General features: G+C 44.2%; 1 protein-coding gene across 9 annotated transcripts in view; it reads left to right on the forward strand.

Moving 5' to 3' along the window:
- NUP93 (nucleoporin 93) overlaps positions 1-13,028 on the forward strand; it is a 129,357-nt gene that overhangs the window by 83,062 nt on the left and 33,267 nt on the right. For all 9 annotated transcript variants that reach the window (XM_050922766.1, XM_050922768.1, XM_050922767.1 and 6 more), the window contains 2 exons: positions 622-684; positions 3,847-3,975. In XM_050922766.1, coding sequence (XP_050778723.1) covers positions 622-684; positions 3,847-3,975 — 192 coding nt within the window. The remainder of the gene's footprint in view (positions 1-621; positions 685-3,846; positions 3,976-13,028) is intronic.

Genomic DNA, 13,028 nt, shown 5'->3' on the forward strand with positions numbered 1-13,028 from the left:
GCAGGTGCTGGCAAGGTATTAACTGCAATGGCTTGCATGTTTTGCTAATTTAGACTAGCCATGTATGAGTAAAAAATCATCTGAATAGTTTTTTTAAAAATCCCCTTTTTATGATGTGCTGAGAGGAAGGAGGGAAGAGATTGCAAACTTTTTAGAGTGTTTTTCAACTGTTTAGTCATTTTACCCATTTGCAATTAATTTCCTTAAGCTTGTATTCATGCTTTCCAGTTGGCCTCTAAAACTCTGCCCTTTCTTGAAGCTGTGAAGTCCAAACCTTCTTTACTTACTAGGGTGCAACAATCTTATCTTAGCTAGAGCTTTAACCCCGGTTCCCTCAAATGGAGAGCGAGAGGAAGCAGTTGCTGGGACGCAGAAGAGAATAGAAGCTGAACACTAGGATTTAATGCATATTAAAACGGGATTAATGTATTTTCATTTTCACGTTGAGCTTTATGGGCATCTTACTGTACCTTGAGTGAAATAAAATGACCTTTAAACTCCTCAGGGGTGGATTGGGGAGAAAGTTTCTAGCACTTCTTAAAGTTGAAAGAGCTGAGTAGTGCAGTTTGCATCTGATGTAAGGCTGATTTTCAACTGAAACTGTATTTCTCCTTTCCATAGGGATTCCTGAAGAATGAAAAAGATAATGCTTTGCTGTCAGCCATTGAAGAGTCCAGGAAAAGAGTAAGTTGGAAAGGAGTATTAACAAAAAACAAACAAAAAAAATCCTGAAGGACATTTCTACAAATTAAATGCTATATTTGAGAAACAGACCAAATTTAAGAGCTTTTTGATTCTTTTCACAGTGTATGGAACAATTACAAATGGCTAGTACTACTTATTCCTTGCTCTATGAATAGAGTAGAATTTGTTTTGGTGTACATAGCCTTTGAAACAGTAGTTTCAGAAAGTCCTTGCAGTATAATGAGTTTGATTCTGAGAATGTGGTAATTCTGTTAATGAGTGGGTTAGCCATTATGGGTTTGACAATAGATCTGAGACACACACAACACAGAGTATTGGACGTTAGAACCTCTTTATTAAAGTGGCAACATCCTCTTGGACTAACAGACGTTGTGGAGCATGAGCTTTCGTGGGTGAATACCTACTTCCTCAGATGCATGTCATCCTCTTTGTGACACCTCTTTGTGACACCAAGAAACACTCTGATCCTTACTTCTTAAGAAATGTCTTGGGGAGGGAGCAGACCCCCAAAATGATAACTTTCCATAAAAGGACAATATGCAGTGAATTTGCTATAAGCATGTCTCAATTTACATGTGCATATGATGAGTTGTGATGTTCTATACATACAGTGAGTACTTGTGTTCAGAGTCCAGCAAGAAATCATGCTATGAGATTTAACTATTGTGTACATATAACATTCAAAGCATCCTTATTAAATGGTTTGCTTTTAGTGGGTAAATATTCAGAGCTAAATTCTTTTTATATAAAAATGATATACGCTGAAGCTGTATGCAAAAATATTGCAGCACTGTGTTTCCATATACACACAAACACTTGTTTTAAAACCTAATTGGTATTTCTGTTTAATCATAAAGGTAGTGACACCACAGTGAAAATATGGAGCCTAGCTGGATCCAGTCTTGACTATATAAGAGTATTTAATATTTTACAATAAGAAAGAAACACAAATCTCATGATCTGCTTATATGCAGGAACCACAATTAAATGTTTGCTGTCAAATGCCATGGCCTTTTATGAAGTCATATATACTGATGTATGTTTTTTCCAATTGACGACAGTATCCTAACATTGGGCCATAATGAGATGGAAAAAAATGAGTGCAGCCAACCAAAACATTTAGTCATGCACCACAGTGCAAAATTGTGGGTGTATGTGAAAGAGAGAGTTGGATGCGGGAAAGGAAGTGAGATCGGGGTAGTCAATAGGCGGACGGGCCAAATCTGGACTGCCAGATGCTTTTGAACGGACCCTGAAGTCTCTTTATTTACTTATTATCATTATTGTTATTATTTTTATATTATTTTCTCTAGACCTTGACTATACCTTGACCAAGAAAATAATAGATTACGCCTAATCTAAAATAATCTCCTCTCTATCGGGAGCTAATGGAGATGTTAGGATATTTCCTGTCTCATTTGTTCGGGGCTACTTGTCACCATCACACCAATAATGAATGGGACTGCAATGAAGCGGCATCTCTTCTCTAGTGCTGTTGCTGAACGAATAGTGAGCAAACTCCTTTCCTTCCATGAGTTTAAAAGTCATATCTGAAGGGCTCAGTCTCTCAGCAGTTCTGTCATTTTAGAGGTAAACTATCTTTGTTTTGAAGATAAGGTGGTCCCGTTTACTTCCCTGAATTTTGGAAAGGCTGAGAGATTGGGGCAACGTAGGGACTTACCCTGAAAGGTGCTGAGCATGAACTCCATGTGAGTTGTAAGCGTTTAGCACTTTCAGACCGTAAATCATCACTTTCCATGCCTCACCAGGGCCTATTTGTGTTTCTTACAACATTCCATGGCTCCTTCAACACCTACCCACAGTCCAGTGCACCATGTTGCATACTGTTGTCCTGGTCAAGGTTAAGGTGGGCTGCCTTCAGCGTCTGTGAGCTACACTCCTGAATGGGATGCTGCCACGGCACTCCCAGCCTGGCAAGCAGATAACAGAAAGTGGGAAGTGTTTTTGCTTTGAAACCTAGCTCACTGAAATCCAATGCCACTTCTGTCCTGGAATCCAACCTCCTACCCCACAAGAAGAGTCAATTAAGTCCTAAAGTATCTCTTCTTGCAGCTTCTAGGTCTTCAGCAGACCAAGTGGTTGTTCTGTTATCCTCTGCAGTGATTCCCCCCCCCACCCCAAGCAGATGGATTACAGTCCCTGCACTCTCTGTGTTGTTTATAAGACGGAGGCCCTAGTCAGGATCAGGGCCCCATTGTTCTAGGCACTGTACAAACACATACTATGCCACTTAGATATCCCGAATTTTGATCTCTCTTCCCTAGTTTTTTCTTCCTAAATTCTTTAGGGGTGAAGTAATAATACAGTGAAACCTTTATTTTAACAGAGCTGCCCAAGAGCCCACCAAAACTAGTTGCCTAATAGAGAGGCTGGTCTTTTCAGTGTAGATGGAACAAATTTGACCTGGAAACCTTCCATGCAGAAAGTGAATACACAAGGCAATTCCAAATGCTCCTCTAAACTAAAAGTGGAGCAGATGTTGAAGACTGATTCCCTTACTTCTATTTAATTGGACAATCTGATACAAAATTAAACCTGTAGTTAAGATTAGAAGAAATATTTTCCTCTCTTGGTACAGCAGGTCTGTGGACAAATACTACATCATCTGTATTTCTCCTCCAGACTTTTTGACAGCAGAAGCTGCAGTTGATACCAGCTGCTGAAAGTTGGGAGTTCAACCAGTTCCCTGTAGTGTGTCTGGTAGAGATGGAATGAACCTCAGATCGCTTTGTGTGTTGCATCAGTAATGTACATCTTTGAATGCAAACCTATTAATGTTATTTGTATTACAGTAGTGCCTAGCGGCTCCAACCAGGAGCAGGGCTCGTTTGTACAAGGCACTCATTTTACAGAGCTAGACGTGTTAAAATGCCTTTGTTTTGCTAGCCCTTTGCTTGTGTTTGAATCATCAAAAACCTGAACGATAATACCTTCTAAATTATTTACTGCTGGACATTGGCTCTCTCAGTATTTGTTAAACTAGTTAATGTTTTTTTCTTTTGATTCCTGTCTGTGCTTTACTTACAGCAGAACTAATTAGTGGTTATAATTGATATTGTCCTTTAAAGATTGTTTGGGGTTTCTGTGTGTTCCTTAGCTTTAATTTTTCTCTGCTAATAGACCTTTGGTATGGCTGAAGAGTACCACCGAGAATCAATGCTGGTCGAATGGGAACAGGTGAAACAAAGGATCCTTCATACGCTACTTGCTTCAGGAGAAGATGCTCTTGACTTTACCCAGGAAAATGAGGTATTTCTGAAATTTGATAAACATTGCATATGGTTCTATATACAGTACACTCACAGCTAACATTCCAGTGTTGCTGAATTCAATCGGGATTATTTTACAGATATGATTGTATGAAAAAAGAGAGGTAGTGGTATTTAGTTAAAATCGCTAATGAATTCTAAAGTGACCAGGACTTTTTAAAATAATTTTTGTTTACTGAGTGATTTGTACAATAGAACACTTATTGTTATTCCAATTTATTATGCAACAGCTTACACAGGTTGGAACTTGTTAGACACATTGATCCCATCAACACCACTGGGGAGACAGCTCCACGGCAGCTCTGGTGACATCATTGTAACTGTCTGGGTGTAACTGTGGGTAGTGTCTAATCCTTACTCTTACCCTGTATCTCTCCAATATCATCTTGTACCAGCCTAAACAGATGGTATTCCTTCTACCTGCAGGGGCGGTACAGCTATGTTCACTTGTTTGATTTGGGATGGGCTGACTTGGAGAAATCAAATGAACAGGGAAGTGTGGGAGTGTGATTTGGGTCAGGAGGGTTTTATCCTCCAAATGTCTCTGTGCTGAGACCAGTTTAACTGCAAGCTGCCTCTAATTCACATGCTTCAAACAGCAAATGTCACAACTTGGGCTCCTATTGAAGGTGCCATTTTCTACAGAGGTTGGTGTTTTATGCTTCTGAGACCTCATCTGTATGTTTGTTCAATGCAAATTAATTAAAATGAATAAAAGAGTAACAAAATCATTTAAGGAAACCTGGATACATGCTTATGTGCAAATAAAAAAAAATTACCTAGTATATTCTTTTTTTCAAGAACTTGACATTGTGAGCAGAACAGCACACAGCTGAGCGCAAAGCTGTGGTAACACTACTTCTTTTGTGCTGGGAGCACCAGGCCAAACTGTGTCCCTGGAGTGTGCAGTTACATCCCAGCCCACTAGCCCCTGTTCCATGCAAAACTATAACCTTGAAGAGGAGAAGCAGCGTATTACTGTGCTTAAAAGCCTGAAAACAGTCCCAGTTTTTTAGCCTTGCTTTTTTTCCCTCCTTTCTTCTGTAGAGCTGCTGCTCATTGGAGCAGTTGATGGCACTGCAAACTGTGGGGTATTATTTTTTTAAAAAATACTTGTGTTAATGGGCTATGGTCTGTATGGGGATTTGGAAATAATTAAAAGTCATTAATGAAATGTTCCTCTTTGATTGCTGATGTCTTAAATATAGGTTAATCCAGTTAATACATTTCTTTTTATGGAAACACCCTCCCCCTGGAAGGTATTTTACTGGTGCTTTACTGTGGCTTCCCAGCAGGCTGTCCAGCTTTGCTGTATTAGGAATGGCAAATAATGCAAGCTAAAGTAATTTAGAACTAGGCAAGACCATCCCATTGTCTACAGACTCCCACGTCGCAAGACTCAGAAGCTATTTTGGTATCTTCCAGCATCTTAATTTTGTTTGTGTGTGTGTATGAGAGAGATATTTAAAGTTTTCTTTTGCTTTTCTTTGAAGCATCGCTATTGGCTGCTGGCAAAAGCTGGATGCTGTAATTAGTAGCCCAACGGACTGCTCTGATTATGGCAAATCTTGTCTTCCAACGTCTGATATCAAAATGGACACTAACTTCATCCAGGGCACTTAAGACAGAGTGACATATGGGTGGAAAGAGATTTCCCCTAGTGATTTTTATGAATGAGTTTTATAGAATGATAGTGCAGATCCAGTCTCTATACTCCACTCTCCCCTTCAAAGCTCTTGTGATTTCAATGTGTCATTTCAAGAGCATTTAAGATCCTTGATATATTCCAGTCCTTGCCTTGAGAAGTCAAAGGTCTGAGAGGTTTGAAATGCATCTACTGTGTTAAAAGCCGGTTATCTAACCTCCCCACAGCAGGCTGTTCTTCTAAAGCCTTGTTCCATTCAAATACGTTTTGTGGGTGTGTGACACAAACAGACCCAGCGTGTAGAATATAGCAGAGACTTAATTGATATCCTTTGGAGATGCAGAATCAGTTGAAAAGGCACAGCTCCAAACACAGCAGGAGGCAAGCCAACCAGTGAGCCAGTTCTCAGGCTTTGGGCAAGCCAATTTGGGCAGATTGAAATACCAATACATTACTCATGGAAATAAGACCAATTAACAGGCAAAGCTTACAATTCAAAGAAGCCAGCACAGGACTTGCTTCTGAATCCTCCCTCCCCGTGCCAACTATTTCTCCCAAAAAACATGTTGCATGGGAAATAGGAGGAGATCTTGGGTTTTGTGTTACCCATCTAAACCTGGTTGCATGTTCCAGAACTGCTCATGTAATCGGGCCAGTTCACATTAGCTCTTAGGCTTTTCTTTTGGCCTGTCATTCTGAGCTGCTGCTTTCTGGTCTATCCAGATCCTCCCTTCCTGTTGTAAAGCTTTGCTGTCAAGCTGCCTGTTCCTGCAGTGACGAAGAGGTACCACTGCTCTAAATCTTCTTTCTGCCCTGTATAGCATGCCTTCACATTCCCTGAGTTCTAGGACTTCATGATACTTTCAGGCAGCACTGCACAAAAATGTGAGTATTTTGATAGCTGTTCTCCCAGCTGGGTCTCCTGCGCAGTAATATACTGTGTCTACTGGCCAAGCCATTTGGAGCTCTGACAAAATGTCTGCCCAGGTTTCTGCTTACAAATGTTCATATGCATATGAGGCTGATGAATAATGCATCTTTATAAGCATGCAGTTTGGTGCACAGGTGAAAGTAAATCCTCGGCTGAGTACAAATGAAGGAAGAATCCTTTGAAAAGGCAGCATTGTTGAGCAAAATTAATTTTAAAAGAGAAGCGTGATGAGAGTGCTGTCTAATGGCAATTTTTGGAAATGGATACTTTTGAAAATAAATATTGCAGTCCCAGAAAAATCTTTTTAAAGACCTAAATTCTTGGCAGGAAGAAACAAATGAATCATGAAAGCAGAACAAACCATTTAAATCAGAGGACACTACATAAACATAAGGGTGTGGATGTGCATATATAGATTTCTCCAATTCATCCAACACACATTCTCCCTGTATTTCTTTTCCTGCTACTGTTGCATTTAAGATAACATAATATGTGTTGCCTTATCAACTGCTAGTCTGTCTGTCTTCTTCTATAATCTCCACCCTTTTAAATATTTGATCGCCTCTGCCTTCCTGCCTGAAGAAACCTAAATGACCCCCTTTCCCCATTTCACAGTAGAAATAGCTCTGTGAGGTTGCTGGTTATAAAACAACAGCTTGCACTGTGCTCTGTTGTTCCATTTTGGGGCAGGGAGTGACAAATGCCCTTTTCCATGTTAACTCATTGACTTTAGTGTCCGCTTCTTAAAATGATCCTAAAAGTGCTGTCTTCAATTTCCAGTTCAGTTACACAAGGTAATGCTGCTGTTCTTCTTTGAGTGCTTGCTCATGTCGATTCCAAGTAGGTGTGTACGCACCGCCGGCATGGTCGTCGGAAGGTTTTTCCCCTAGCGGTACCTGTTGGGTCGGCTGTGAAGCCCCCTGGAGTCACACTTTCGTTGTGGTGTATATAGGTCCCTGCCGACCCGCCGCTTCCTCAGTTCCTTCTTACCACCTGTGACAGTCGTTGGAGCAGCTCTTCTCTTGCTACGGCAAGCCATCCCCTAGTGGACTTTTCTTGTTGTACTTGTAAATAGTTGAAAACTTAGTATTAGTTAATTCCAGTAGTCCATAGTTAGTTTAGATAAGTTTTAGTTGGGGGTTTTCCGCTCCATCACGTTTCCCCTCCCAGAGTCTGGGGCATGCCTCGGTCTTAGAGGTTCAAACCGTGTGGATCCTGTCCGAAGCCTTTACCAAAGGGAGACTCGCACAACTCCTGCTTAAAATGTTTGAGAGAAGCCTGTTAGACTGAGCAGTGGAAAATCTTCAGAGGCCTCTACCCAAGGACTAAGAAGGAGAGGGAGTTTAGACTGAAATTGCGGCTCATGGAGTCTGCCCTTCGTCCGACCCCAAGCCCAGCACTTGGGTATAGCATGCGCTGGCCTCGGTAAGAGAGGCCGTGGCACCGAGAAAGGACTTGGGCTCCAGGGACCCTCGGCATTGCCATTCCCTGGCACCAAACATTACTTCCAGTGCTAGTGCCCGGCACCGCTCCCATTTGCCAATCCCGCACAAAATAAAGTAGACCAACAGAAAGGCAGCTATTGCTTATGATGCCATGGCCACCGCAGTGGCAGGCACTGGCTCAATGGCCCTTCTGGACCCCATGGGCCTACCGCCAACCCCCAGGGCCAGGGTCCAGATCCTTGCCGGTGGTTTCAGAGACATGGGTCTCTCCATAATGGTCATCTTTATCCCGGGAACCTCTGTGAGGCCAAGAGATTGGCATGCAGGCTGGCACTGAGACCGGGGACGGTACCGAGACGATCACGAGCCCGGAAACCAGCACTGCTTCCTGCACCATGCAGGTCATTTGAGTGCAGGGAGATCAACGCGAGCCAGAAGTCAGAAAGACCTGATGCCTCCTTGGGTATCTCCCTCATCCTCCCCTGATGAAGCAGTGGCAGGCATATCCACCAGCTGCCAGCCATGGACAACAGAGCCCACAAAGAGTTGCTCAGAATTTGGGTATGCAGGCAGAGGAGGTGTTATAGGAGACTGACCCCATAGTTGACATTCTCATGCCTGAAGGTCTCTCAGGGATGGCTTTGCCCCTCATTAAGACATAACACTGCTAAAGTGTTGTGGCACATGCCCACCTCTCTTCCCTCCATGGCCAAAGGTGTGGGGAGGAAGTATTTTGTGCCTTCAAAAGAGTATGAGTACCTAGCCGGGCACACTCGGGGTGGAGGCTGCCAACCGAAAGGAAAGGTAAGGACAACTGGGACCAACTCCTAAGTCCAAGGAGGTGAAGAAGCTGGATTTCTTTGGTAGGAAGGTGTATTCTACCAGGGGGCTCCAGCTTCACGTTGCCAACCAGCAGGCAGTCGTTAGCTGCTACAGTTTCAACTCTTGGAACATGTCCAAATTCAAGGAGCTACTGCCAGCGGACTCCCGCTTGGAGTTTTCTGCTGTCCTCAAGGAAGGCAAGGTAGTTGCGAGGATCTCCTTACAGGCTTCTGTAGAATCAGCAGACTCAACAACCTGGACTATGTCGACAGCCGTAGCCATAAGAAGGAGCTCGTGGCTTCAGGTGTCGGGATTACCGCACAAAGTCCAGCAGACAATTCAAGAATTGCCGTTCCACTGAGGGCTTTTCTTGGTGCAAACAGACTCTAAGCTCCACAGCCTGAAAGACTCACGGCCACTGTGAAGTCCCTGGGGCTTCATATGCCAGCCCCCCAGAGGAAGCCACAGCCTGCCCTTGGCTTCTATCCTGCTCCCCCTAGACGGGACTATAGCAGGAAGCAGGGCAGGAGTAGTAGATGGAGACCCTCTCAGTCCTCCTCTAACCAGGGCCACGGTTCAGCAAAGCAGCCCTCAGTCTCCAAGCCAAACTTTTGAAGGTGTGCATGGGGGCGATGCACCAGTTCAGGTCCCAGATCCTTCCCCTTCTTTCATGAATTGTCTATCCCGTTTCTACCATGCTTCAGCACAAATCACCTCAGGCCAATGGGTCTTGAGCACGGTAGAATTGGGATATTCTCTTCAATTCTGTTCCCTCCCTCCTTCCTCGTCCCTCTTCAGGGACCCTTCTCACAAGCAACTCCTCATGCAGGAGGTGCAATTGCTCCTACTACTCAAGGCAATAGAGGAAGTCCCTCTAGAGTTCAGGGGCAGGGCATTCTATTCCCGGTATTTCCAAATCCCGAAGGCCAAGGGTGGACTCATACCTGTTTTAGACCTGCAAAACCTCAACAGATTCATGAAGAAGATAAAGTTCCACCTGGTCTCCCTGGCTTCCATTGTCGCCTGCCTGGATCCGGGGACTGGTACGCCACCCTCGACTTGAAGAACGCTTACTTTCACATGTCTATAGTCCTGTCCCACAGATGGTTCCTCCACTTTGTGGTCAACAACACTCACTATCAGTTTACGGTTCCCCTCTCGAGGTCTCTGGTCCCAAGCTGAACTTTTGCTTCACATCAGTGTCAGGAGGGTTGGCCTTGCTTGCCAGATATTTCAAACCCATCTGCAGAGTAGATGGGTATCAGAATTGACAGATGTTACAACAGCGATGTTCTATATAGACAAACAGGGTGGTGCTCACTCCTCTCCCCTGTGTCAGGATGCCCTCATGCTGTGGGACTTCTACATTGTCCACTCCATACATCTGCAGGCATCGCACCTTCTGGGCTCTCAGAACGAACTGGCCGATCATCTCAGCAGGTCCTTTCACAACCACGAGTGGTCCCTCCACCCTGATGTCATAATCAACATCCTCCAGAGGTGAGGATTTCTCCATCTAGAGCTGTTTGCAACATGGATCAACAGGAAGTGTCAGCAGTTCTGTTCCTTCCTGAATCACAGCCCTGGTTCGTTCGCAGATGCCTTTCTCTTCCCTTGGAAGGGACACCTGCTGTACTCATTCCCGCCTTTCCCGCTTGTGCACAAGCTCCTGCAGAAGGTCAGAAGAGAGGGACCATCGCTGTCTTTATAGCGCCAGCATGGCCATGTCAGCACAGGTTTACCACGCTTCTAGACCTGTCAGTGGACAGACCTATAACACAGCCCGTAATCCTGGACTTGATCACGCAGGGCCACGGCCACCTCCAGCATCCCAATCTAGAGTCTCTCCACCTTACAGCATGGAATCTCTGTGGCTAAACCCCTTGGAGCTTGCATGCTCAGACTCCGTTAGGGAAGTTCTCCTTGGCAGCAGAAAACCATCCACTCGAGCCACTTATCTGGCTAAGTGGAAGAGATTCTCAGTCTGGTTTCTGCAAAAAGACACTCGGTCATTACAGTCATTGATTCCCATTATCCTGGACTATTTACTACACCTGAAACAGCGGGGCTTGGCAGTGTCATCAATAAAGGTGCACCTGTCCACCATCTCGGCTTGCCATCCCGGTTCTGCTGGCTGGTCAGTATTCGCTAACCCCATGGTTGGCCTCTTCCTCGAAGGACTAGGTAGGCTGTACTCTCACATAAGACAGCCAATCCTGCCCCCACCCCCACCCCCACAGTGGGATGTCAGCCTGGTGCTGTCAAGGCTGATAGGCCAGCCCTCCTTTTGAGCCCCTAGCAATTTGCTCTCTCCTCTGCCACTTGCAGGAAAAATATTTTTAGTGGCCATAACTTCTGCCAGGAGGGTGTCTGAGCTTAAAGCCTTAACGTCAGAGTCCCCTTATACTTTTTTTTTAAACAGGACAAGGTACAGTTGTGGCCACATCCAGCTTCCGCCCCCCCCCCCCGGCAGTTTCACAATTTCACGCTAATCAGGACATTTTTCTTCCAGTTTTCTTCCCTAAGCCACATGCTAGTAACTGGGAATGGATGCTCCACTCCCTGGATGTCAGATGAGCATTAACTTTTTACATTGAAAGGATGAAGCCATTTTGAAAGTCGACACAGCTCTTCGTTGCAATTGTTGAGCAGATGAGGGGGTTCCCAGTGTCATCCCAAAGGATCTTGTCGTGGATCATGGCTTGTATCAGGATGTGCTACGACCTAGCAAAGATACCTGCGCCAGCATTGACAACGCACTCCACAAGGGCACAAGCTTACTCGGCAGCGTTCCTGGTTCAGGTACCCATTCAGGACATCTGCAGGGCAGCAAGGTGGTCATCAGTCCACACCTCTACATCGCACTACGCCATTACTCAGCAGGCTAGAGACGATGCAGCATTTGGCAGAGTGGTGCTGCAGTCTGCGACTTTGTAAACTCTGACCCCTCCTCCTGGGAACTGCTTGGGAGTCACCTACTTGGAATCAACATGAGCAAGCACTCAAAGGAAAAAAAATACAAAACGGTTGCCTACCTCTTGTAACTGTTGTTCTTCGAGATGTGTTGTTCATGTCCGTTCCAAGGACTGCCCGCCTATCCCTCTGTTGGAGTACTCCAGCAAGAAGGAACTGAGGAGGTGGCAGGTCGGCAGGGACCTATATACACCACCGAGAAGGTATGACTTCAGGAGGCAGCACAGCCGACCCGATGGGTACTGCTAGGGGATAAACCTTCTGATGACAGCATGTGGTGCGCACACATCTGTTTGGAATGGACTTAAGCAACATATCTCGAAGAACAGTTACGAAAGGTAGGTCATCATTTTTTCCATCACATTCACTCAGCCACAAAAATTCCATGGAACAACCTGATTTAAAAAGAATCCAGAGACCTAGCTGGAATTCAAATCTAAAGTGGCAAAACAGGGAACTAAACCTGCTCCTGAAGCTCTTCTAATAAGAAGTGAAAGGTAGGATGTGGGAATGCAAAAGGAAGGGGAACAACAATTTTGTAAACTCCTGGAATTCTTTTTGTGTGTTGCTGAAAGGTGGAGACAATGGATATTTAAAGAACGTACTGTCACTCTAGCAGTTCTCATCTCTGGCAGATTGTTAATAAAAATTATTTTCAAAACCATAAAGGTTATGATAAAGTTAAAACTGGAGGAAAGAAAATTAGACATGTTTTAAAAAAAATCCCTGTAACAGTTGCTTGCTAGTTTAAAATGCATTTTAAATTCAGATGTTAACTTGTGCATTTCAGCCTGTCAGTCATACAGCCTTGTAGAGTAGCAACCACATATATGTTCAGTGCTGCAAAAGGATAGTGGAGGAGAAAGAAATCAGATTCAGAGATGAAGGCCTCAATCTTTATATTTGTGGCATTCAGGCATTGACTGAAAAGTGACATTAAGTCACAACGAACCCACCCACCCCCAGCTTGTGTTAGCAGTTGAGATCTCATCAGTGAATAATGAGGGAGTCCATAATTTAGCATTTCTTTAAATAGTTCTGCAATTTATCTGGCACAGCAGAGGGAGAGACTGCAAAGCACCATTTCTGCCTTCACCTCTGTTTCCCAGGAAACCTGCTTTAACAGCTTCTTTGTTCTTCAGAACAAAGCTTTTGTCGTTATTTAGGTGGGTTTAGAGGAATACCTATCAGCTGATTTGGCACTGGAAGAAGCGTAG

Source organism: Gopherus flavomarginatus, chromosome 14 (genome assembly GCF_025201925.1).
Source record: "Gopherus flavomarginatus isolate rGopFla2 chromosome 14, rGopFla2.mat.asm, whole genome shotgun sequence".
Taxonomy (NCBI): Eukaryota; Metazoa; Chordata; order Testudines; family Testudinidae; genus Gopherus; species Gopherus flavomarginatus.